The following is a 26,539-nucleotide window of genomic DNA, read 5'->3' on the forward strand; positions in this document are numbered from 1 at the left end:
GTGTCCTAGACGATGCGGGGAGAAGCAGAGGAGCGGGGTTCGTGACATCACTCTATAATAGCAGTTTGAAATTCAGATTTCATTATACATCAGTGGTGCGATGACTTAACGTGTAATATTGTATTTTCTTTGTGAATTATGAACATTTCAAATGAAGAGTGTCATGTGCATTCTCAACTACTCTTACACTTGTTAAATAAAAGCAAATTAGCACATGTTATTTGAGATCTTATTAAATCGGGGCCTTAATAAGATCTGTCAGTCATGTCAACTGTCTATATGGCATTGTGAGTCTTAAACTCTTTTGTCTCTAAAATAAATAAATCGAGAAATGTGTGTGTTTTTAGAAGCTCACACCTTGACATCTGTTTTAAAGTGCTCCATCAGAGTTTGACTCAGTCTTGTGGTCAGTTCATCGATTTCCCTTCGAACCTGCTCAAACTGAATTGGACAGCTGTCCTTATAGCACTCCATGTGCTCTCTGGAGGAATAACATTGACATTATAATGACATTAGAGCACAGAATGTCAGCTGTCCAAAAATGTAACATGGACATAATTAATAAAATGTGTATTCTGCTCTTTTTGGCCTTTGAAAATGAGTGACTCGTTCACTTTGTTAGATTAAGAGACAAAGCGATCAATTTTTAACAACATAAATGTTGATTTAAATGTACATAGTATAATTTGACAACATTTAAATATGCTGATTTGAATCCTCTTTAGATATTATAACACCTAGTTTATCTCTTCTTCAATGTTTGTTTAACTCCCACAAGCATACAGCAAGTTTATGTCATGCAACAATAATCTAATCTAAATCTCTATAGTGAAAGTTTGTTTTTCTAAATGACATGATGCAAGAACTGAGCTTGGCTTAGGTTGGTTAGGTCACTGGCATGTCCCAGTCTCAGGGACTTCCCCTGACAGTTGCCTTGCTATGCTCTATTTAGGATTCCTTGAAATCACATGATGAAATGTTTGTGTGGTGGCATGTCATTTCAGAGACAATTCATAAAGCTGAAGTGAATTTCTGCACCACTAGTGCCACTGAACGGAATTGCAAAAATAAGCTTAAGCAAACTCATGCCATTGGTTGAGACAATGTTGTTGTATCAGACTGGACAGAGTGCTCCAAACATACAAAATATTTTTTAATGGTACAGAGATACAGTGCTTCAACAAACTGTGCCTAAAACGGCTTATTTGTTGTTGTCTCTGCATATTAAAGGTGAAGTATGTGATTTCTGTGACACTATCAACACCGAATGGAACATTTTCTGCAGTTTCTACCCCTTGTCTGCAGTTGTTTAAACATCCCTCTGTCCAACTCAACAGGTCTAAACAGGTCGTTCAATACAAATAGGAAATTTTATAGCACCAGAGACTCTTGAGAGTGCTCAGAGAAAATTAAGCTATGCATGGCTTACTAGTTCTCTGCATATTAAGCTGTGAAAGTAGAACGTATTTTATTAAAGAAAAAGTGACACACCTCAGCTTTAAGCTGCGTACATTCAAATTCACCACAGCACTTTAGTCTATGTTGAACTCAGTGACGGAGCTAGGGGGTGGCCAGGGGTGTCTGTGGCCACCATGGACCGAAGCCTGGCCACCCCCATTGGCCACCCCACTCGCAATTACTGTTTTAGTACATTTTTTAGCCATTTTTTGGCACAATTTATTTCTTTAGGGGTGAAATCATCTCTGTATAAATGTGCAAAATTAACATGTGCGCACACCAAGGTCGCTGAACCTTTCCGTCCCGGGTGTCATTGTATCCATTCACCCCACCGCCCCCACAGTCCGACGATATAAAAATGCTACCTGAACATTTTTGTGCCACCACAGACTGATTGCTTGCCCCTGCCTGGCCACCCCTTTGAAAAACACCTGGCTCCGCCCCTGGTTGAGTTGTTAACTGTTTCATGACAAGCGTAGTGTTAGCTCCTGCTTGCTTTAATGTTCAATATGCACACAACCATTTTCAAATCATCCTAATTTAATTATCTCTGTCTGTGTGCCTCTGGGTTTGTACTCTAATATGAGTACAAACTTTCTAAATTGGTCCTCATGAAATAATGAGGAACAAGACTTGAGGAAAAAGCTTTCTAAATATTATTTCTACTCTCAAACATGTGTAAATATCAAAATCAAAATAACAAAAAAGTGCTATTTTAGGCAGTGTATAAAGTTCATAACTTACAAGATGACTTACTTTAGAGCACTAAAACTGTTCATATAGCTGATGTGATACTCTGCCCAGAGAGTGGAGGTAGAGAGTACATTGCTCAGCTCAACAAACGCTGACTCAAATCTTGGGAAAGAAATAAAGAGAAAACAATTAAATACTATTTACAATTTAAAAAATCTTAAACTAAAAAAATTTAAGTGATAGTTCACCAAAAAAAGGATAATTCTCTCCTCATTTATAACCATCTCATGCCATCTCAACCTCATTTGAATTTCTTTCTTCTGCGGAATGCAAACAAATATATTTTGAAGGATGTATATAGTGTTTTTGTCTATAATGTTCAAGCTTTATTAAGGACATAAAGGCAGCATAAAGTTAACCATATGACTCAAAGGGTTTAATTCAAGTCTTCTTGAATGTGATTGATTATGGTGGTTAACAGACCAAAAGTGAATTCCTTATTCACTATAAATCTTGACATCCGTCTGATTGCAACACAGTGCACGCAGACTTCAAGACAGTGATGCTTTCCCACTGCATGCAGTTGCCAGATCCTCAATCCTGGTACAAATATACATCAAAAAGATGTTACATTTTCATTCTCTAGTGTTTATCATAAACATTTTGATGACTGTTGCATATTTCAAAAGTATCCCAAAAACACTCAACCCATGAATTAATTTGAACTGGCATCTGCATTTTCAAAACAGCCCAACTGGACGTTATAAATCATAAAAACGTGCCAAGGAGACTGCGGATATCAAGATGTTTAGTGAATAAGGACTTCAATTTTAGTCTGTTTCTCACCTAAATTGATCATATCGTTTCAGAAGACATGGAATAAACCACTCGACACTTTAATGCTGCCTTTATGCCCTTTTTGGAGTTTTAAATCGTTGGAACCCACTGACTTGCTTTGTGTGGACAAAAACCCATCATACAGGGGCCTGGATAGCTCAGCAAGTAAAAACGGTGACTACCACACCTGGAGTCGCAAGTTCGAATCCAGGGCATGCTGAGTGACTCCAGTCAGGCTTCCTAAGCAACCAATTGGCAAGGTTGCTAGGGTGGGTAGAGTCACATAGGGTTAACCTCCTTATGGTCACTATAATGTGGTTCTCACACTCACTGGTGAGTTGTGCGTGGATGCCGCAGAGAATAGCATGTGCCTCCACACGTGCTAGGTCTCCGTGGTAACACGTTCAACAAGCCACATGATATATGCGCAGATTGACAGTCTCAGACATGGAGGCAACTGAGATTCATCCTCCGCCATCAGGATTGAGGCAAGTCACTACACCACCACGAGGACTTAGAGTGAATTGGGAATTAGGCATTCCAAATTTGGGAGTAAATGGGAGAAAATCCCTCGAAAGTCACTCGAGTTTGAAATGGCATGAGGGTAAGTAAATAATGAGAGAATTATCATTTTTGGTTGAACTATCCTTTTAAATACTGGTTTGGTTTAATTAATGGAAGAAAAAAAGAAAAAAACAGGTTGATCTTGATTGCTTGATTTGTGGACTGCTGTTGGATATTTGAAGAAGGAAACAAATGTGGGAATGTGTCTCTCATCATGGAGTGTGGTTTTAAACATGTTGCTTTTAATATGTACATTTAACACAAAAAGGAAAACTGAAAGTGATATGCCAACTTTTACTTTAAAGAATTTCGAGAAATGCCTGAACTTCTTGAAAACAGAATGATTTGCAGTTACTGTAGCATGTTAGATCTTTATTACAAACCGTTTTGGAAACAGCTTCAGTTCCTCCAAACAGGAACGTACAACCTTCTGCTCAAGGTTCACATCGATCTGTCTGGATCCTTGTACATGCCCTTTAATATTCTGTCAAAGACAACAACATAAATTCACCCCCTAGGCTATCTTTAATTACAGTGACCACAAAAAGTATTTGGGCACTTTTGCACAGTTAAAATGTATGAATTTAATTACATTAGATAACAAAATATTTAACCAAATTGCATCTGCTAGCAAATGAGCAATACCCTTCCTTCACTTTTCTGAGAAGTTTTTGAAATGACATAAACCGACTGATTTAAAAGTCATCACAGTAAATATGGACTTCTTCTTCTAAGCATCACAACCAGAAAGTGTCCTAGTTGTGAATATAAAGAGTATATCTCTTTTTAACATTATCTTTTGGTGAAATGTTTTGCTTGAAAAGTATACACGTGATATATTTTTCTTTAAAATAAACTTGGTTTTACATGTAAAATCTAATGCAATGGCATTAATAATTTTTTCTAACTGTGACCAGATACTTGTTGGATTTTTATGAATAGAAACAAGGACCTTTACTTCCCTCTGCTGGTATTCCAAGGCCCTCTGGAGAGTCTGGCCATATGGAAGGAGTATTATGGGACTTCCCTTTAAAACTGATGTGAGGAAAGGTTTGCCTAAATATGAAATTTAACGAACACATATCTCACCGTCCAGATGTCCATGTCAATATTTGAGCTGTAAAGCCCCTCATTAATCTCTGGTTTTCTTCTATCTTTCCACATATCCTCATTCTCCAACTCAATTATTCGGTCAAGTGTTTGTCTCATGTCAGTCTGTTGAGAGCAAAGTAACTGAAATTTAATTCAAGACTCTCAAATACTCCATTAAGGTTTCTCTCATCTATAATATTTACAGCATACTATGGGCCCATAAACAATTATGCATGTGCAGGATGTAACAGAAATGTCATTAATTATTAGATTCAGGAGCATTTCTACGTTCATACCCCCAACTCACAGCCATGATGATTGCGTGGTATTTTCTGCCTTTGACATTGTGCTTTGAGGGTTGTCTCACTAATTGAGCTACCTCAGGTCTAAGATGTGCAGATATCTCACCTGTAAGCGACTGCAATATTTGCTCTTAATCTGATTAAGGAAATCTTTGTCCAGTGGCAGCACTCTCTGATCTTCCTTCATCTCTGGTTGCAGGGAACAGCTTCCCATTATCTTATCACTATGGAAACAGCAATTAGATAAAGTCGCAGCTATTGTTAAAATCCCAACCTTTATAACAATATTTTTTGCAGTTGCTGTATAACTATAATCATATACATAAAATTATAATCATAAGAAGATAACTACATTATAATACATATCTGATGACTAACAATCCTATTCTGAAGCACGTGTTCTGAGTATTATTTTGAGACCATGTTCCTCACATTGAATCCTAGTGGAACACACATACTGTAAGTAAATAGATCAAAATCAGGTATATCTCATACTTCAGCAACACAGGCTCATTATGTAGGTGGGTCTTTCAAAAACACATTCTTGGGACCACTAGACCCTTCACGATTTGGGAAGTGGATGTTTGAAGATCTGCACTTTTGTGTAGAGAGCTTTCAGTTGACACAATACAATTTTGATTAGGTTATATGAGTTGAAACTCACAATGATCTGAAACAACACATTTTCTCTTTATTATGTTTTACATTTTTTAAATAAAATCCATCACTAAACAGCCTTTATCTAGCCATTTATATTTGGCATAATATAACCAAATGTCACTGGTGTCAAACATTAAACAATGTGTCAAACTACTCTATATTTAGATTGACATGTATAGCGGAAGGTAAGGTTTTCAGTGAACAGTAGCAGGATTTCCACTATCAGGCTAAATGCTTTGGCAGGTTATGTTCCCAATTTCATCATGCCTCCTCTGGGCTTTCTCAGGCCAACATTCAATGGCCTTTGGCCCGCTGATTACAAGGCCAACTGGGGATTGAGGTGCAGTCAATGTCAAAAGCTGAGTTTGGAATCCAGCGTACCACGGTACAGGTTCTGGAAAAAAATAAAACATTGCGGGCACAGTACAAATCCATTAAAGCACACAATGGTCATAGCAGTGCCTAAAGAAAGAACTTTCCATGGTTCGAGATTATTGATGGTGTGCTGAAACATCTTCCCGCGGTTAGTGGAGAGACTACTCGGGACACCATGGCAGTTACAGTCGGTGTGTTGTCAACTCTAACTTATCTAGCTAGCTAGCTAATGTTTACATAAGATATAAACTCGATATTTAAGATAACTAAGTAATATGAAACCTCAGCTTGAAGTTCCCTCTTGATTGTGACATTGGCACCAGTGCGCTGTGTTAAGGGCAGGTTTTAGAGCAAAGCTGTGGGGGCTATTGGCCCGATGCTGGGAACGCAAATCGATTTTGGTCACGCGGCTCGAGGTCCGAGGCAACTGGTCACAGCTTCCCAGTTCATAGTGGAAAAGTGGCTAATCACTTAAATTTTACTCTGTTTCTCATACAAAGCTGCTGTTTGGATTTAGAATAGTAAGGAACACTTGCATGATACTTTTATTGTGCTTTTTATTTGTTATAAGGTAGAATGCATCCAATCCCATTCACTCTCATTAAATTGAAAAGAGCAGCAAGGATGTTCTTCAAAATATCTCCTTTTGTGTTTCACTGAAAAATTTAATTTTTGGGTGAACTCTTCTTTTAATAAAGAAAAAATGTGATTAAGTGATATTGACTTAACCTAAATTAATATAAACTTAGGAAAACCATCTACCTACCTGGGGTAGCGATGGATAATAAATTTTAGAAGAGCGTAGTAATCTTTCAGCTCTGTCACATGTTCCAGAAGTCTCTTTAAATGCTCTCCCACAGCCTCATGATGGCAGGACACATAGGTTTCAAACACATTAAAGTCTGCTGGATATGAGCTCAGAAGTTCTGCCTTAACTGTCTCCAGATCCTCCACAATAGCTTTACCCAGAAGCGCCAGATGCACCGCCAACCAGGAAGTGTTCTTCTCCTGGCTGTCCAGGTGAACCTTCTTCAATGTATCTCTAACCCCTTCTCGTACAGCATTCCTCCATGCCTCCCTCCACCCTGGCATGCCCCATGGCTCTTCTTGTCTCTTCTCTTCCTCCAAAATAATTTGGGCCACATACACTAGCAACTCTTTGTTGTGAGAGGGCAGAGCACTGGAGTTGCGTACAATGTTGGACATTTTATTCCTTAGTGTCCAATATAGCAGACTGAGGTCTTTCTCTTTATGAAATAGTTCAGCAGGACAGTCTTCTTTCTCCAGAGCTTGATGCTCCTGCTGAAGCTCCACACGCAGGGACAGTAGGTGCACATGGGCCTCTTCTAGCATTTCCATCTCTATCAGTTTGTTAATCTCCATTACTATACCAAATAACATGATACAAAGAAAGGAGAAGAGAATGAACATAAAAAACAGTTATCAGACAACAGCAATGAAGGAGCAGGGTACTGGAGCTATAACACAAGTGCATCAATAGCTATAAAGATAAAAAAAAAAAAGATCAGTGTAATGGGTAATGATGGGCAAGGAGGTGGCGGGAGCCGGCTGAGCAGTCAACGAAACTTTTAATTATATAATCAACTCTCTCTTAAACACACAGACACATAGTGGCCACGTCTCTCTCTCTCTCTTTAAAACTGGGGCCTCCGGCTGGTCTTTATCCCCCTCCTGGCTGATAAGAACAATTCATGGCCAGGCATGCGTCCTAACTGCCCGGCCTCCTCCTCATCACAATCAGTTTTCCAAAAAATACTCTAAGGGTATACAGTACAGTATGCTCAGTTTATCATGTGAAATTTCATGGATCAAAGGCAATTTCTGGGGTTTCTGATAAGAATCTTGTGACTATGGTGTGGGTTATGTCTCAGCATATGATATGTTCATTACAGATACTGAACATGTAACATTACTATGATTGTTTGTGAGTGGTCTTTAAAAAAAGTTTACACATGAAAAGAACGAAATAGAACACCCAGTCACTTGTCATGCATTCATCTATAGAATTTATTCACAGTAGCGCCATCTTTCATTTTTGAGGAGAATGACAATGAGACTGTGAGGGAAAGACTTTCAGTCTCTTCAATAGGTTGAACTGTTGCTTATAGTGTTTTGGATCGGTGGATCAGCAGCATTGCAGATCTAGTCTTTCAGGATCAATATCATATCAATATGTCATACACACATTAATAAGGATTCAATCTTTCTGAAACTTTCTGATCCTTCTGAATTAATATTTTATTAACCTTACACCCTAACCCAAACCTCAACCCTTAATCTAACTGTAGGTGAAGTAAAAATGTAATTGCTCACCACTGTTTATGTGAATGCAAATACTTCCTGGTTCCCACAAGATCATAACCTGTCTCTTGGAGTGAATGCATTTACTTCCCAGTGATCATATTGGACATGTCATATCAGTACAGTCTGACAGGCTATACTCCATCTAAAACTATTTCTTTTATGATTGTTATGTATAATTATTTATGACCAAATAATATTAACTTATTCTAATTTAATTCAAATGCAAATGGGTGAGTTGTGGAAATCACCTTATTTGTGGAAAAGTTTGGAAAGTATCTGTAAACTGTAAATGTAAAAAATAGGCAAGTTCCCAATTATGCATAATCACCAATAATTTTCATTTTCAGTCATTCCAATCATTTAGTAAACCAGCAAGCTAAAAGTTGAAATGGTGATAGAATTCAAATCAATTTGATGTCAGAGCACATTACATTTGCTTTAAATTAATATACATTTTAACCTTAACTCATGATGCTGAAAAGAAGGTTTCCATCCAGTTTGTCAACTACCTATGCACAAACATTTTTTGAACAGGCTTACACATACAAGTGACTCACCTGACAAAGGCATAGGGAGGATCTCTGGTAGAGTATATGTCTCTCTATGCTTGACAACCTCTGGTTCCCCACTCTTTGCCAACATACCTGTTATTGCAACTGCAGAATCTGAAAACACAAATAATTGTTAATGTGGAGGGAATTTTACTCTTTAAAACTTATAACAATGGAGTAGGTCACAGATTATCTGTACAGCAATGTAGATCAACAGTGAAAATTAACAGTTCTCTGTAACAGTGATTTACCCTAAATTTGACCCTTTTATAAAATGCAAGTGTTTATTAATCTTGTAATATTTATTCAAATTTAAGATAAGGTTCAGATGGCTCTTTTTTCTGACCATTATGAACAAATTCATAGGTCTAAGCACCTCTTCCTTGACTTCCACCATTTTTCAGACACACTGTTTGGAGTTCATCTTTTCCCCAAGCTGATGGGTCATTGACCTCATTATCTCCATCTTTTTCTGCTTTTCCACTCTCTGCCATTTTGCAATGCATCAGTCAGATCCAGCCTGTAGAAAATATATTAAGATCTTTGAAGAATTGTAGAATTATTGTTCCAAGATGAGTACTCAAGGTGTGTAGGGTGTTACTAGCTAGACCTGAATATAAGAATGCTGAATTTGCCAGAAGGTAAGTCAAGATCTAGGGAGGTTTTTTATTTTTGTTGTTGTTTACTGTCAAAAAGGCTTTTTTTCACCAGGGTGAAATCATGTAGAATGTGCATACTTTTATAACAATAGAAAGAACTGAACTCACATTAACAACGCATTGAACATTTAAAACTCAGTTCTACAATAAATCTCTACACCTCACATAGCACTTATACCATAATTACTGATTCTACTGTGAAAACATAAGACATAAATATGGGCACACCTTTTTACACAAAATAAAAAAAAAACTGATTGATGGAGCAAAATAATTCGTGTGAAACTAAATAATAACAGAAAGTTGTTTTGATTAAACTTCAGTTTTTAAAAAGGGTCTCCGATCTCCGTCTCTCACTCACCTGAGCTTCGCGTTCCTGGTCAAAGTCGGACACAAATAGACAATGGAAAATTATCTTTCGCTTTCCGATTTAAAGATGAAATAAAACGAACACGTGTCAAACTCACTGCACCAACAGGTTCAACGCGCAAAATGTCACTAAACGAATTTCCAGTAAATGAGAGTAAAGCCCGCGAAACAAACCCGTGTCGCTTTCACTTCAGAATTTGGGATTCACCTGGACACGTCACTTAATAGTTGCATTAGCCTACTAGCATATGAGATTGTTCAAGGAATTGTGCTATTCCTTTATCCATACAACTAAGTCCAGTTTTTAGGTTTAAAATAGGTTTAATACAGTCCACTGAATTCACTGACTTCATGAGTTTTGCTTTTAGAAAAATGATTACACATCTCTTTCAGATTCCCATCATCTATGGGAAATACAATTGTGCTGACCACTGAGAAAAACAAATTAGAGTGGTTACATGCATCATGTATTTCCTTAAATGCACTAACACTTTACAATAAGTTTATGTTAGGCTAACAATAGTTTACATTGTAACACTTAACAATAAGTTTACATTTGTTAACAATAGTTAACTACAATAGTTAACGTAATGAACAATACTTTAACAGCATTTAGTAATTTTGACAAATGTTCATTTCAACATCTTAATACTTTTATTTTATTTAAAAGTTGTGTTTGTTAACATTAGTTAATGCATGAACTAACAATGTACAATGTTTTTTTATTAACCAACATTAATAAAGATGAATATATGCTGTAATATATTGGCTATCGTTCAATGTTAATTCATGAGATGCATTAACTAATGTTAACTAAAGGAAACTTATTGTAAAGTGTTACCATTTACACAGTAGTAATAAAAAATGAACAATACTTTTACATGTGAATTTCTACATTAAGCAAGTACATTTTAACATTAAAAGTTGTAAATGCTTAGTTAACATTAGTTAGTTGCATTGCGAACTAACATGAACTAACAATGAATAATTGTACATTTATTTATATCAGCATTAACCAAGAATAATAAATCTGTAAAAAATAGCTTATTGTTAGTTCATGCATAAACCATTGAGCTTTTTATTGTTAAACATTAGCCAAATACACTGATCAGCCATAACATTAAAACCACTGACAGGTGAAGCGAATAACATTTATTATCTTGTTACAATGGCACTTTTCAAGAGGTGGGATATATTAGGCAGCAAGTGGACAGTCAGTTCTTGAATTTCATGTGTTGGAAGCAGGAAAAATAGCCAAGCATAAGGATCTGAGTGAATGGCTTGATGACTGGGTCAGAGCATCTCCAAAACAGCAGGTCTTGTGGGGTGTTCCCAGTATGCAGTGGTTAGTACCTCCCAAAAGTGGTCCTAGGAGGACAACCGGTGAACTGGCGACAGGGTCTCACTGATGTGCGTGGGGAGCGAAGTCTAGCTCGTCTAGTCCGATCCCACAGAAGAGCGACTGTAGCACAAATTGCTGAAAAACTAAATGCTGGCCATGACAGAAAAGTGTCAGAACACACAGGGCATCGCAGCTTACAGCGTGTGGGTTAGGGTTAGGGTTTCTGCAGCATAGCAGCAGACCGGTCAGAGTTCCCATGCTGACCCTTGTCCACCACTGAAAGCACCTACAATGGGTGCGTGAGCATCCATCAACTGGACCATGGACCAATGGAAGAAGGTGGTCTGGTCTGAATAATCACATTTTCTTTTAGATCATGTGGACAGCCTGTTGCGTGTGCAAACTTTGCGTCCTGGCATTCATGTGGATGTTATTTTGACACGTACCACCTACATAAAGATGGTTGCAGACCACGCACACACAGTACACTTTCAGAGGTCTTGTGGAGTCCATGCATCGATGGGTCAAAGCTGTTTTGGTGGCACGAGGGGGACAGGTGGTTTTAATGCTGTGGCTTTCTATTGGTTGGCATGATCTTGGTCAGTTGCATTTTACACCACTGAATTAGAGCTGGTAATGTTTGTTTTGTAAGAGCCATTTATTTGCTTCCTTAAATTATAATAACCAATTAATCCCTTTATAGAAGCTTAAAAGGGACTTTTAACCTACTCAACACACTTTACAGGTCTAAACATGCAACAGCTGCACTAAAAAAAAGAATATATCAGACACGCCCTGAAAACCTTTCAGGTAAGAGCTTTACATATACTTTACCTACCATGCTGTGTGTATTCTTCTGCCTTCATCTATAAATGTTTAGAAAATAATTTATTCAGCAGCTTTTTACAAATAGGCTCATGAATGTTTAAGAGGTGACCCGCTATGATTTCAGTGACATTAATATCTTGCAAACAAGACTTAAGCACTGTTTTTGATAACTTTTTAAAAGGAATGGCAACCTTTAATTTATTTTTCATTGTGTATTTTCTTTATTTTGCATTACTATGTTATATTACTATACAGTAAGTCTTCCATAGTCTTTATTTAAGGAATTAGTTATTCACTAGTGGCTTAGAAACTGCAATTGTTTATGGTCAAGGAAGAAGTAAATGACTACCCAACATATAGAAAAAACACTATCTACATGATAAGAAAGATAGTCAGGGTTAGGAGGTTTAAGTTTAAAATGTATTTCACTACAGATGTAATGTTTAGCAGAGATGAGAGATGATGGATGCAATTTTTATCCTCTTTTTAATGGAGATGACGAAAAAAGGAGAATACAAACAATAATCATAGGAACAAATAATAGGAAGATAATCATAGGCTATATATACAAACAGATGATTGATGAGGGAACAGGGAACTGGTGAGAAAGATGGGGAACAGATGGCTGTGATGAGGGCAGTGCAACATGGGATATGTTGTATATGGCACACTAACAACAGAAGACAATAACCATGTCAAAATAAGAGTCCATATGAACAGATGTTGTGGGTGATAATGTTGTTTTTGAATACATCTTTGTACAGTTCAATTTTAGAATGAACTAGATTTGGAGGAGAATGTTATTATTAGAAATTATTAATTTTCATTATTGATTTATTTTTAGGATTTAGTTTTTTGGTCTTATTATTTTCTTTTTGTACAGTGGGCAACATTGTATGTAGGTTGTCATCTATAAGAAAATTAATTAAAAAAAAACAATTTAACCAGACAAAATCATGGATACAGTCTTTAACAATGCATGAAGAGGAGAAAGAGCAAAACATTATAACAGAGACATTTGAATCTAAGGATACAGAGATCCCCCTAAAGCCCTAGTCCATTTGTTTTTGTCATAAATGCACCTTTCCTGCATAGTGCTCTTTGTTAAATTGATCAAAACTACACTCTCTCATATTTTCCTCCCAGTTTTGCAGATCAGAGGTAGTATAGAGAGGGATATGCTGATGGAGGCCTATCTGTACCTGCTGTCCCTCTGCCTGGAGCTTGATCAGGAACAGGAAGCTCTGGGGGAAGGAGCTTCTCCCTTGAATCTAGACAATAAAGAGACAGACGTCAGCATGCTGTCTGAGACCCTAAGCGACAAAATCTCTAGTTCTCTGCCTTCTTACAATAAAGAGTTGCTACTATATGTGGCCTCCATTATTGTAGAGGAAGAGAAGAGACAAGGAAAGCCAGGGGTGATGAAGGGATGGAGGGAGGCATGAAGGAATGCTGTACGAGAAGGGGTTAGAGATACATTGAAGAAGGTTCACCTGGACAGCCAGGAGAAGAACACTTCCTGGCTGGCGGTGCATATGGGGCTTCTGGGTAAAGCTATGAGGATCTGGAGTCAGTTAAGGCAGAACTTCTGAGCTCATATCCAGCAGACTTTAATGTGTTTGAAACCTATGTGTCCTGCCATCATGAGGCTGTGGGAGAGCATTTAAAGAGACTTCTGGAACATGTGACAGAGCTGAAAGATTACTACACTCTTCTAGAATTTATTATCATTCGCTACCCCAGGTGAGGTGCAGGCTTTGAGACATCATGCCCATTCAAACAGAATTATGAATGCAACTTTCAGAAAATGTATGTTATCTTTGAAAATTATGTTATTGTTTATATAAAAAAGTGTTTGTGTAGAATTATGTGGAAGAGATCAAGTTACAGATCATTTGCATGAAACTGAAAATCTTACATAGTGCTGCTTCACTTTCAAATATTTATTCATTATTTGATATTTCATTGACAATATGCAGTGAGAACATTATGGGTAGATTCTCATTCCTGACAGAGGAGCAGAGAGCTCTTAAACTGGCAGAAGACTTCCTAAATAAAATCAAAAACTCTTTGTATCATCGTCTAAAGGTGAGCTGTATCAGAAGCAAAGAGAGAATGTAAATACACCATAACAATCAGTGACGTGCGGTCTGGGTAGGCAAACTAGGCACTGCCTACCCTGCCAAAATTCAAAAATAAAATGTTTATTAAATAATAAACTTGTATTTGTATTTTTACTTTTTATTCTTGTGATTTTTATATATGCAATATGTGTGTTATTACAATTGTTTAGACGTTATGATGACAAATGTAGCAGTTACGCATAATAATCAACTAAAAACAAATGGTAGAATAAGCAGTGCTTTTACGGTCCATTCATTGCAGATGACAAGCGGAAAACCCATGTTGCGCATGCGCACTTCGATCCTGTATTCTTTAACATGTACGTCAAAAAGCACAAATCTGCTGTGCCTTTTGACGTAAATATGTTATGCCCGTAATCATCTCCGTTACGTATCAGACATGGACCAATTCAAATCGAGATATTCCTGGACATTTGCGTAGCTAACGTCATTACACAACAGCTAGCGTACATGCCTAATCCCCGCCAAAATCAAAATGAAAATAACAGCACCGGCCGTAATCACGGAATTAAGACATTTTTCCAAACTCGATTTTAATTCAAAATATGAGTTAATTGCAAGAGGGAGGTCTACGCCAGCCTTAGATGGACTAGTACAGCAAATGGGCCCAAAGATTATCCGATCATTTCAAACTGATTGCCTGTAAAGACGAGTTTTACAAAGCTGTGATCGACGTCTTCACGAGGAAAGAGCGGCGGATGGATTTTATGTACAAGTAATCTACCGATTGGTGAGTCAAAAACTATTTTGGGCTTAATATTGAATTGATAAATGTGGTTGAATTAATGCAAGCCATTTGCCTTCATATATTGAGCAGTGTGTGATTTTACTTTTGCTGACTGACAAACATAATTGGCCGCTGTGATATTTCTATATAGCATTGCTTGTTCCACCACCACGCAATGACTGTTTTTAAGGTGACAATCTGTTACACATGTGAAGATTTACTGTATCTTGAAGATTGTTGTATTGTATTTTCTGTTATAAAGATGAAGATTGCACATAAAAAAAAAATAAGCACATAATGTTGTAAAAAATAAACAACTTATGTTCTGTTATATGTTCTGTGTTTTGACTACTGAATTTTGTATAATAATATCAAATGAAGATATATTAACAAAATCGTGTATATTATATATAAAACATATATAAAATACATATACATTTCTTGATATGTACACGATATACATCCTGATTTGTACATTTCTTGATATGCCGCACTTGTGCGTAATGTTCACTGTTATTACGTATTATTAGCTTAAACAATAAATCAGGTAATCTGGCTTTCATAACTCAGTGCCTAGCCTCTTTAAGACATCACCGCACGTCACTGATAACAATATTGTGAATTTGTAACATATTTTTGTCTTTGTTGGCTTATTTATTGTTAGGACTTTAAAACTGCACTGGAGAATATCATCAAGATTGAAAGGGAAGAAGAAAATTCCCAACAGAACAGACAGTAGATTCCTTACCTCAAACATCCACATGGACATAGACATCAGGGGGCTGTTCCATAAAAGCCGCTTAGAAAAGCGGGGATTAAAGTCCAAAACCTGACTTGAATGAGCCGAGCTAAACATCCGCACTTAAATTGGTTCCATAACAGTAAGTTGAGGATCATGTGATCTTACTAATTTGAGTCAGGTTTAAATAGTCTAGATAATTGCGCGTGCACGCCATTGTTTAAAAGTCCTGAAAAGTCAAGCATGGGTCAATCGATTTACTGTGGGCTACCATGGCAACAAAAGGAAAAGATAGAGCAGCGATGTTCACGGCAACAGAACAGCGTTTGCTATTGGAAACATATGAAGAATTTAAAGATGTCATCACCAAAAAAGGCAATACAGCGGAAATAAATAAAGCAAGAGAGAAAGGTTGGCAGGAAATTGCTGATCGTCTCAATGCGTAAGTAGCGGTGTAAACTATTTAAAATACTTTATCAACATTGAATGTGTGTCACAATACATTGCAAAGTTTGTGTGTGAATAACAGTAACGTTAATTGCTTTCACGCAGCAGCAACTTAAGTGAAGGAAAAAGAACCTGGCAACAGGTGAAAATAAAATATAAAAATATAGTTCAGAATGGTAAGTAAATCTAATGGTATGTACATATGTAATCAATGCCAGCTTTAAGTTACAACTATTCAGGTTTTTTAAAAATTTTTTTTTTTTTAATTGCAGCGACCAAAAAGAAGACTGAGGTTGCTGGCACTGGGGGAGGGCCACCACCAGCCAGCTTCACTCCTGCAGAGGAGCTGGCTTTGGAAATTAATAAAGGGAGGCCCGTCCTTGAGGGAATAGAGGGGGGGACATCATCTAAAATGATATCACGTAGTATAAGGAGTGAGTATATAAAAGGTGTGTGTGTGTGTGTGTGTGTTTTATTATCATTATTCCTTCTTATCATTATTCCTTATTATAGCAGTAGTGTCACGTAGAGGTACTTGTGCTACTGTAATGGTGCATTTTGGTAAAAAAAAAATATTTTTTTCTATCAAGATTCTGTATGCATTATGGATCCACCAGACATCATGTTGCCTGTGAGTATGAGACCTTTTAAATCAGTCATGTAAGCTAATGAGTTTAACTGAGTTTAATCAGTGGTCACAGGGAGAAGGCCCATCAGTTGAATAGGATGAGGAGACTGTGTCTGTATGTTCAAGGAGGCCTGAGGTACTCACAGGTTCCATGCTATACTGTATTGAATATTAAAAAGTATAAAAAAATAATTGAATATTAAAAAGTGTACTTGTGTGATAAAATGATCATAATGTGTTTTCAGGATGCTGACACTGTTCTAGAGCCCTCTCAGTCTGGGACCACATGTGACAAAGTGAGTATTAAGAAATGAAAACAATGTGACAAGAGTATTCAATGAAATAACTTAAATCTATGTTGCTACAGAACTCAGAAAACATAAAAGGAGTGTATAAGCGCTACCTCCTTAAACAAATGGAAGCAATTGATATCGACATCCAGTATAAAAATCTGAAGATGAGGAAGTTGGAGCTGGAAATTCAACAGCTACAGAAAAATGCAAGTAGAACTGCCATTTTTAAAAAAGGAAAAGAAAAAAAACATTATCTTTTTGATCACTTTCCACAACATTTATTTGTGTGTTTTCACCCCTAACAGGCAGATTCACTCTGAATAAAGACAAATCACATTAAATACTTTGACTTCTGTGTGTTTGTTCAACTAAGGAGAAAGTTGAGGGGCCAGTGGAAAATTTTAAAGGCCACACATGGTTTAGACCATATTAAGCAAAATAATTATTTGCATATGTGTCTCGTATAAGTCTGCCTGTTTCGTTTTCTTCCAATACTGCTTCATTGCCCCAGTCTTCCTCTTCAACAATTCTTGGTTGCCTCTCTCTCCTCAGACAAGCAATGTTATGGAGCACTACACAAGCAACTACAATGTCACATGCCCTAGGTGGAGTCACTCTGAGGTGCTTCAGGCACTGAAACCTTGACTTTATCAGCCCAAATGCCATCTCTATACAACCTCTTGTGCGTGCATGGGCAATGTTGTAGCGGTGCTGTGCCTCTGTCTGGGGCTCCTGATGGGGAGTCAAGAGGTAAGGCAGGCATGGGTATCCCTTGTCTCCCAGCAAAACTCCTGAGAATTCTCCTGCATAGACAGAATGAATATATATATGTAGTTTTTTTTTTTTCTTTTTAAGACTTTATGGGATTTAAGTGATTACTAGCATACCTCTTGCTAGTTGCTGGTAGAGAGATGAGGCTCTAAAGATTCTGGAGTCATGCACAGAGCCTGGCCATTTGGCCTCTACATTTGTGATGATGCAATCTGCATCACTAATCATCTAAAATAAATTAAACCTGTAGGTCACTACATTTTAATTGCAATGAACTAAACACTGGTGCCCAGCTTAGTACAGAACACTCAGTGCTAGAGCATAGCCTTCAATATCATCTCAGTGGGACCGTACCTGTACATTGATGCTGTGTACTGATTTCCTATTCACAAAGTCCGCTTCATGTGGACCAGACGGACACTTAATACGCACATGGGTGCAGTCCAATGCACCGATAACATTTGGGAAACCTAGGAAAATTATTTGTTTGTTTTAAATATGTCCCATGTAAAATCAACAGTCAAGAAATATTTCCAAGTTTTATAGTTATTTGAACTTACCAGCTATTCCATAAAAGGCATGTTTAATGGTACGTAATAGCTTTATGGCCAGGAATGTGATGAACACATTGAGTAGTCTTTTTAAAGAAAGGTACACAGTTCAGTATAGAGCGGCAAACTGATGCTTTGCTGATATTCTCTGCATCTCCAACTGTGTTCAAAAATGTTCCACTGGCAAAAAGCGAAGTGCAATGCACACCGCCTGTGGGACTGTGAGCTCTGTTGCGGCGTGTATTATTTGCAATGTGTGGGCTTAGTAATCTACAAATATATGCAATGCCACCTCTTGAGAACCTATATCGCTCATACAGGTAGCTGTCGTTAAAAGCCAACGGGTCTGACCTGTCTCTGAAAGTTCTCTCTCTTTGAAATGCCCTCCGCAAGACTATAGCTCCCTCATCCACCACCTCATCTATGAAAGGACACGCCATGGTTAAGTTTGGAAACGAGTTCAGCTCCCTATTTATATACTTTTAATTAATTACCAAACTCATTAACCAAACTCACCAATTAAACACACAAGTTTTGAACATTTCTTAGTGTATTTATACCTTATAATTTCTTACATTTTATTAGTAAAGTACATTTCCTGATTTATTTATTTAAAAAACAAATTTTATTAATAGTGGTTAAGTAAAATAAAATGACATCGAAATACCAGCAGGTGAGTATAAATGGTATGCGCGTTAAGCCTGAACTCAGACTTAGCCTGACAGTTAGCCTGCCCCGGACCAGGTTAATTTGCCAGCATAAGTTGCCGGGGTAACCGAGTTTGAACTTTTTTAAGTTTGATTTATGAAACCGAATCTACCAAAAATAAGCCTGACTAACCGAAATAAGCCTGGCTTATACTCTAATCTTGGTTTATGGAACAGCCCCCAGGTACATAAACCTGCATAATTCTGTCACTAGAGGGCGATAAATGTAAATATACTGTGTATATATATATATATACACACAACAGTAATATTGCTTACGTCACACAAATGAAAGATTGTCATATTGAGCCGAGCATGTTTATGTCCATTAAATCATAAATCAAGAGCTTGTTTTGACATACAACTAAAAGAAAAATTTAATATTACCAGTTACAAGTTTCATTATAGGCCTCACACGTCACTCTTCCCACAGCTCAGAACCACTGGAATAGATCATTATAGAAGTAATCTGACCACCAAAGATATCAATCATATCCTGAATACACAAGGCAAATGTATCGTAGACATGGCAGGCCACATCCTTAATATTACAACATAATCATTACAGTATAATATAAACGGTAAAGGCATTTCCGCTCACTGGATGTTTTTTTGTTTGTTTTTGGCATCATTCAGAGTAAATTCTAGAGACTGTTGTGTGTGAAAATCCCAGGAGATCCGCAGTTACAGAAATACTCAAACCAGCCCATCTGACACCAACAATCATCCATGCGATTATCAAATCAACCAATTGTATGGATGCAGTGCATAAAATCATGCAGATACAGGTCAGGAGCTTCAGTTAATGTTCACATCAACCATCAGAATGGGGAAAAATTTGATCTCAGTGATTTGGAGCATGGCATAATTGTTGATGCCAGAGGGGCTGGTTTGAGTATTTCTGTAAATGCTGAAATACTGGGGTAAAATTCTAAAAAAATACTCAAAAAGTATTTTTGCGTTCCCATTTTCTGGGTAGCAAAATAAAAAATTCTATTACATTTCCACTACTTTCCAAAATAGGATCCTTTTCTTTTAAAAAAGCCAATATCAAGGTCACTGTGAGACACTTTCAATTTTAGATTGTAAATTGTTCTGAAGCCATGTTTTAGGTAATTTCACAAATGTATTCCTCCCTGCAGGAGACACATCCCACTATCCTATGGGCACAAACACTGTGTTTTCTGCCTGGACTGCGCCCATGCCCAAGCAGCAGTCGGTGAGACTCACTGTGATTCTATGAGCCTCAAGAAACTGTGCTCCGCTTCTGCAGCCTTCCGCAATGCCCCCTCTGAGGATCCCGAGGGACCACTTGAGTCTCAGAAATGGAGCTTGGGGATTTTGAGGAAGACCTCTGACCAGGACAAACCCAGCAGGCTTCCTGCTCCCCTCTTGCAGAGTTATCACTCGTAGTATATGCAGATGAAGTTCTCCGTACCTCTTCGGAGGTATACAGGGTTGATCTCCTTTGGCTTATCCATGGATGATGAAGTGGTGTCTCTTGTGGTGTTTGAAGGCGAGGACTGGTCACTCCAGCCGAGTGCATTAACAAATCAGATGCTGAGCTAATCCGTGTGCAGTCTAGGTGTTCGGACTCAAATGGTTTCCCCCACCTGAGCCTGAGCACAGTCACAGGAGCAGGTTTGGTTTCACAGGGACTTGCTGCTTGCTCATTTGCAGCAATTGGGACTTCGATTTAGTTGGGCAAAAAGTCATCTCATGCCAGTGCAGAATATCTCCTTTTTGGGAATTATTATTCATTTCGGGAACATTATTTCTATTCTCTGCTGTTTGAACGGGTTCAAGTCAGGGAGTCTAGTTCCCCTGAAATATTTTCAGGTGGCATTGGGTCTAATGGCTGCATAAGCTGCTGTTACGCCACTGGGCCTGCTTCAAATGAGACTCCTTTAGCGCTTGCTCAAAACGGAAGTTCGACGCGTGGTGTTACATCCGTCTGTGCATTTGGGTGACGTAAAGTTGTATGATGATGCTGCTCCCTTGGAAAAAGGCCTTGTTCTATCGAATGGGTGTTGTACTGAGACAAGTGATCAAATGCAAAGTCGTCACTACTGATGAATCCAAGAAGTGCTGGGGAGCCCTGTGTGATGGTCGTACAGCCTTTGGCACTTGGACAGGTGTGAGGTTACCTTGGGACATAAACTGCCTGGAATAACTGGCTGTATTTCTGGCTCTGAAATCATTTAAACTAGAGCTCCAGAGCAAACATGTGCTGATCCAGTCGGACAACACAACAACAATGTGGTGTTCGGTTGCGATTAATGAACATTTTGACGCGCCATCTCCTCTTGTGGTGCCTAACATACCTCAGGTCAGTTCCTGCAGTGCATATTCCTGGTTGCCTGAACTGTGAAGCGGATACGCTCTCTTGTCAGTGATTTCCCCAAGGAGAATGGAGACTCCATTCTGAATTTGTTCTCAAGATATGGGAGATGTTTGGGAGAGCAGAAGTGGATCTTTTCACCTCCGAGGAGATCACTCACTGCCAGCTGTGATACTCGCTGACCCAAGCTCCGGTGGGAATGGATGCTTTGGCTCACAAATGGCTGGCGTGAAAATGCTTGTATGTATTTCCCCCTATTTGCTTGCTTCATCAGTTGTTATGCAAGATCAAGGAGGATCAGGAAATAGAGCTTTTGTTTGCACTGAAGTGGCCAAACCGAGCCTGGTTTCCGGAGCTGATGCAGCTTTTGCAGGCTCCGTCTTGGAAAATCCCTCTGAGGAACGACCTCCTCTCTCAGGCAAAGGGCACAATCTGGCATCCGCAGCAAGAGCTGTGGGACTTACACGTATGGAGGCTGAACAGCTCCATGTGTAATTTAGATAGTTGCAAGCACTGTGTGTGACAAACCATCTCTCAAGCCTGCTTATGTAGTTGACTATTTCCCCACTGGCAAAGAGTTATTTTTGTTAATTAGTGGTTTTCACTGTCAGCACTGTCACAGTTTTATTTCCGTACCTTCCCCATTTACTATGTGGAAGTGGACTTTTTGCACCTGTCGTACCTTCCTTTCAGGGAAATAATAACCTAGGCATTACATCGTCATGGCAACAAAGTAATAAAATTGAAACATTACACAGAAAATCGTGTTAACACATATTGTTTACGTCTTGTGTTGTACTTTTTAAGCAATGAGTATTTTAATGTTAAAGGATTGCCCCATTCACTTCTATTGTATAGTAAGTGCCTCACTGTAACCCAGATTTTCTTTTCTTTTTTTTAAAGAAAAGGAGAAACGAGTCAAAATAATTTGATGTGGTAATAAACATTATGTCACAAATGCTGTCGATTGAACTTATCGTGTATTATACCCACAATACTGTTGGAGGCCCCTAGCACTGCACATTTTGTATATCTACCTCATCTGACATACCCAATTCAGGTCTTGGAGTCTCCACTGACAAGCTGATGAGTTGAATCAAGTGTGTTTGATTAGGGAGATATCCAAAATGTTTGTCAATCGTTTGTGTTGCTGTTGTTACAGAGAGCATGTGCTGTGCTTTAGAAAGAACTGTTAAGCTCAGGTGGAGCAGCTGGAGACATAGGTGAATGGACTGAGTCAAAGATTTAGCCGAACTTTGATGGAACATTTCAAACCTGACATCAAGGTGGGACTTATTGAATGTAAGACATAAACAAATTGTCAGCTTAAACAGAATGAAATAGTTATAGTAGAAGAAGATTTTGGAAAAATTATTAAAATGTACAAACATGTAGACTCTCGTCATATCAGTCTTGGAGAAAGCAAGCAGCTTTATACTACACATGGTGCTGGGCACACATTCATTTGTGCTGCTATGTCAACATGATCACAAAGGAAATCTGAATGTTCATGTACCCTGAAATCAACCTCATTCAGCCAAATTACTAACAAGTGCCAGAGTGTTGTGCAAGCAAATTCCAAGACATGGGTTCTGGCCCCATGGAAACTAGGAAGTTATCACATTCACACAAACAATGGTGAGCACGATACAGTGGTTGCATTCGAAGGAAGCCCAAAGTCTACTTCAGTCAGACACAAAAGCTAGGTGTCTGTTTACAGGACGTGTGATTCAAATGTAGTTATCAACAGAGAGCTTGAGCACTGAACGTGTGCAGCCTGATTTTTCTAATCACGCATACTCTGAATGATGCGCCTGGAGTTCATTTAAATAATTACTGTCATCACAAGGTGACAACGCTCACAGTTGAGCCGTTGCTGTCACGAAAATGCGCTAGAAGAAGATTTAACCATCCCTAACAACAGGGGACAAATGTGGAAACAACAGCAGTGGCTGTGCACATCAAGAGCACGTGTGTGTGAGGAGGTCAGGAGATACCTGCATTTGTATAACTCGAGTCTGAAGGAAGACATCTTTATGTCATTATCTGTGTATGTGCATACAGCCAAATGAAAAATACTTTGAAATGCTAGCATTTGACAGTACACAGTACTGTCAAAACCGGAGTATACTTTGGGCTTTTGGGTGGGGTTAGGGAGTAGAATTCATGAAATATGAATTCCTGTTAACTGTATTACATCATTTACAACTTAAAATACAACTCGCTTTTGGCACCACTCTGTGGACATTTCACCTGGACACTGGAACTCACACATGCCCGTAGCGTTAACAGCACTTCCAGCTTCAGCCACTGGGTCAGTGCTACTAATATAGATAAGCATAGATCAACTTCAGCAACTTTCAACCAAACCTTTTTAACTTTTCTTGATAATTCCCTGAAATTGGATGGTTTCACTTGCATCACTTATTAATGGCTGACTGCAAATATAACATTTCTACAATGGCATCGGTAAATGAGAACTTCTGTTTTGTGTGATGCTGAATCTACACTGCTCGGCATCAGTACAACAAACATGGAGTGCACCTTTAAATAAAAATAAAAGTACAATCACTAAAAGTTCTGCACAACAGCATTTAGACATAATGTATTTAAATTGAAATTTGATCTGGATATTCAAGACTTAGTATGATGACAAAAAATGGCTGGAAACAGATGAAGACTTTAACAAAGTGATATCCAGAATTGAGAGTTATTCTGGGCACTCTAAATCCATGAGAAATCCATCAGCTCAAGTGAGCCCTTTCTTCTGCTAAAATATGGTCTGTAACGGCTGCAGAGAACCACTTTTAACATCTGTGTCTGCAGTCACAATTTATTTGTGATTGATGTGCACAATTATGTAGCAAAGGAATATGTCTCCCAGTTGATGAAAAAGTATTCATGCAAAAATTCAAAGAAAGAAGATGCTGCCATGTAAATGAGAGAATAGTGGAATGAACTGAAGAAACGGTTTCAAGAAATGGTAAGACTCAGTCCGGCATGAAATAATATGATATTTTCAACAAGTTAAATGTTCTTAATGTTTTAAATGTTTTCTCTCTGTACTCAGGGATCATCCTTCCACTGGCTTTATCCAGTCAGGTTTCATCTTAGGGACATTATTGGAATGGAGAATTTGAAAAATATGACAAATGTCTTAAATCCATTGGTTAGTAATTACCCAGACATCAGGTGAGTGTCAAGAACTTTCAATGCGTCATAATTATTATATATATTTTTTTTTTACTTTTACAAAAATAGCTGTTCGTGTTTCTTACATACTTACCAACACATTTCTAGCAAGAAGCAATTGTCAGCCATTCTGTACTTCCGAGGCACTGGTTTTAGTTCAGAAAAGAAGCATATGATCCATCAGCAGGGGTGGAAAGAGCACTGAAAAACTCAAGTAAATGTACTGTTACTTCTTAAAAAATGTAGTGTGAGTAGAGTAAAAGTACATGTGCTAAAAACTATTCAATTAAGAGTAAAAGAGTAGCTCATTTAAAAGTACTCATGAGTAGTGAGTATTGAGTACTGAGTTTTGAAAGCTATGCCCCTTTATAATAAAAACTCAATGCTGCAATTTAAAAATGTAGCACTATACTGTAATTTACATTCCCTTTTATGGCTGTTTGCCAGAAAGAATTCAAAATATAAGTATTTTATAGGTGTTTGTGACTGACAACTTTTAAAATACATCACTTATCTTTGATACTGTAAACACTACATGAATCTGATTTAAAACAATAAATAAAAGTGTGACATGATCACAGTAATTAAAAGATGAAAACGTTTTTTTTTCAATATCATAATGTACAACACAATTACATTAAAATCAGTTTATGTGCAGGGTCTAAATTTCCCTTAATGCCGAATGAGAAAGTTATTGTCATATACATCTGGGATGGCATGAGTGAGAAAATGATTAGAGAATTTTCATTTTGGTGTGAAGTATTTCTTTAAGTAGCACATGGAGGGTCACATATGTTCCACATTAATTTAGTTCTTGTAACTTTTAAGCCAAGAAATAGTTGTGTTCTCATTCTAATTCATGATGCACAATTTTCTGAGGTTTGTGACTAGTTGAATATTCTGCTGTAATATTGCTCTGCAAATGTTGATCTTTATAAAGGCCAAGCAGAATTATAAATTATTTTATCATCTCTACATTCCTGGTAATTTATTATACAAATTAACACTCTCTCTACATTTGGTATTTACTCTCTCTGCATTTATTTGGTATTATAAAAAAAAACTAACAATATTACTAAACATTTTATTACATTTATTATATTACATTAATACTATTAAAGCTACTCAAGTGCTTTTCTCATTTCCTTGTTAATGTTGTTTGATTAATATCTTTTATATGACATAGCCAACTAGACCAGGCTCAATTCGGTTACATGTACACTTCAAGTCCGACATTTCATATGTCCAACAATACATTCACTTAAGACATAAACATCTGCATTTACATTAAATCTTCATCAAGATGGGCATTGGCATAAATATAAAGTGTATTTGATCATTTAGGCGCTCAAACCTGTCAATCAAACAGCACACAGCAACAGACGTCAGGAAATAAAAAGTCAATCTTTTATATTTTATCTAGATCAACCAACCAATAGTGCCCTTGCTATTGCGAACAATGTATTGAACTGTTCTAGATGTAGAATATAGATTAAATATAGAAAATTACTCAAAAGTTTATCATAGACACCGCAGACATCTCTCCTTTTTTTTCAGATAAACGTCAAGATTGTTTTATTGCCCAGCCCTATTGATAACAATGCTGTAATAATCTCTTACAGCGGCCTGATAATCTCAGTGATAGATAGTTAAATTACAGGTTACATTATATACACAGAATCTAGTAATCAGAAATATGAAATTTACCTCGATATGTTTCTTCAAATTAGAGGCAGGATTAATGCTGATATCTGGCTTAAGCAAGATAAACTCACATGACATGATCAAGAAATTGGCCTTTTTCACTGCGAAAAGCCCTTTCAGGTGCAGCCGGTTATGTTCAGCTGTTGAACTATGCTTGAGGCATTCTCCTCAGTTGGTGCCAGATCTGCAGCTGCCATTCAAGTTTTTTACATGTGATCTGATTTGACGTGAGTCACAAGA

General features: G+C 37.7%; 1 protein-coding gene and 1 pseudogene across 1 annotated transcript in view; one reads left to right on the forward strand and one right to left on the reverse strand.

The window, feature by feature from the left end:
- Positions 1-10,132, reverse strand: part of LOC127661060 (exocyst complex component 3-like protein 4) — a 23,193-nt gene extending 13,061 nt beyond the window's left edge. The window contains exons 1-9 of the mRNA XM_052151616.1: positions 9,878-10,132; positions 9,234-9,377; positions 8,864-8,971; positions 6,748-7,366; positions 5,053-5,170; positions 4,642-4,767; positions 3,936-4,036; positions 2,215-2,313; positions 358-481 (exon numbers count right to left, since the gene is read on the reverse strand). Coding sequence (XP_052007576.1) covers positions 358-481; positions 2,215-2,313; positions 3,936-4,036; positions 4,642-4,767; positions 5,053-5,170; positions 6,748-7,366; positions 8,864-8,971; positions 9,234-9,363 — 1,425 coding nt within the window. The 5' untranslated portion in view covers positions 9,364-9,377; positions 9,878-10,132. The remainder of the gene's footprint in view (positions 1-357; positions 482-2,214; positions 2,314-3,935; positions 4,037-4,641; positions 4,768-5,052; positions 5,171-6,747; positions 7,367-8,863; positions 8,972-9,233; positions 9,378-9,877) is intronic.
- Positions 9,480-24,800, forward strand: LOC127660582 (uncharacterized; annotated as a pseudogene).
- Positions 24,801-26,539: the final 1,739 nt, after the last annotated feature.

The sequence above is a fragment of the Xyrauchen texanus genome, chromosome 20, assembly GCF_025860055.1.
Source record: "Xyrauchen texanus isolate HMW12.3.18 chromosome 20, RBS_HiC_50CHRs, whole genome shotgun sequence".
NCBI classification, from domain to species: Eukaryota; Metazoa; Chordata; class Actinopteri; order Cypriniformes; family Catostomidae; genus Xyrauchen; species Xyrauchen texanus.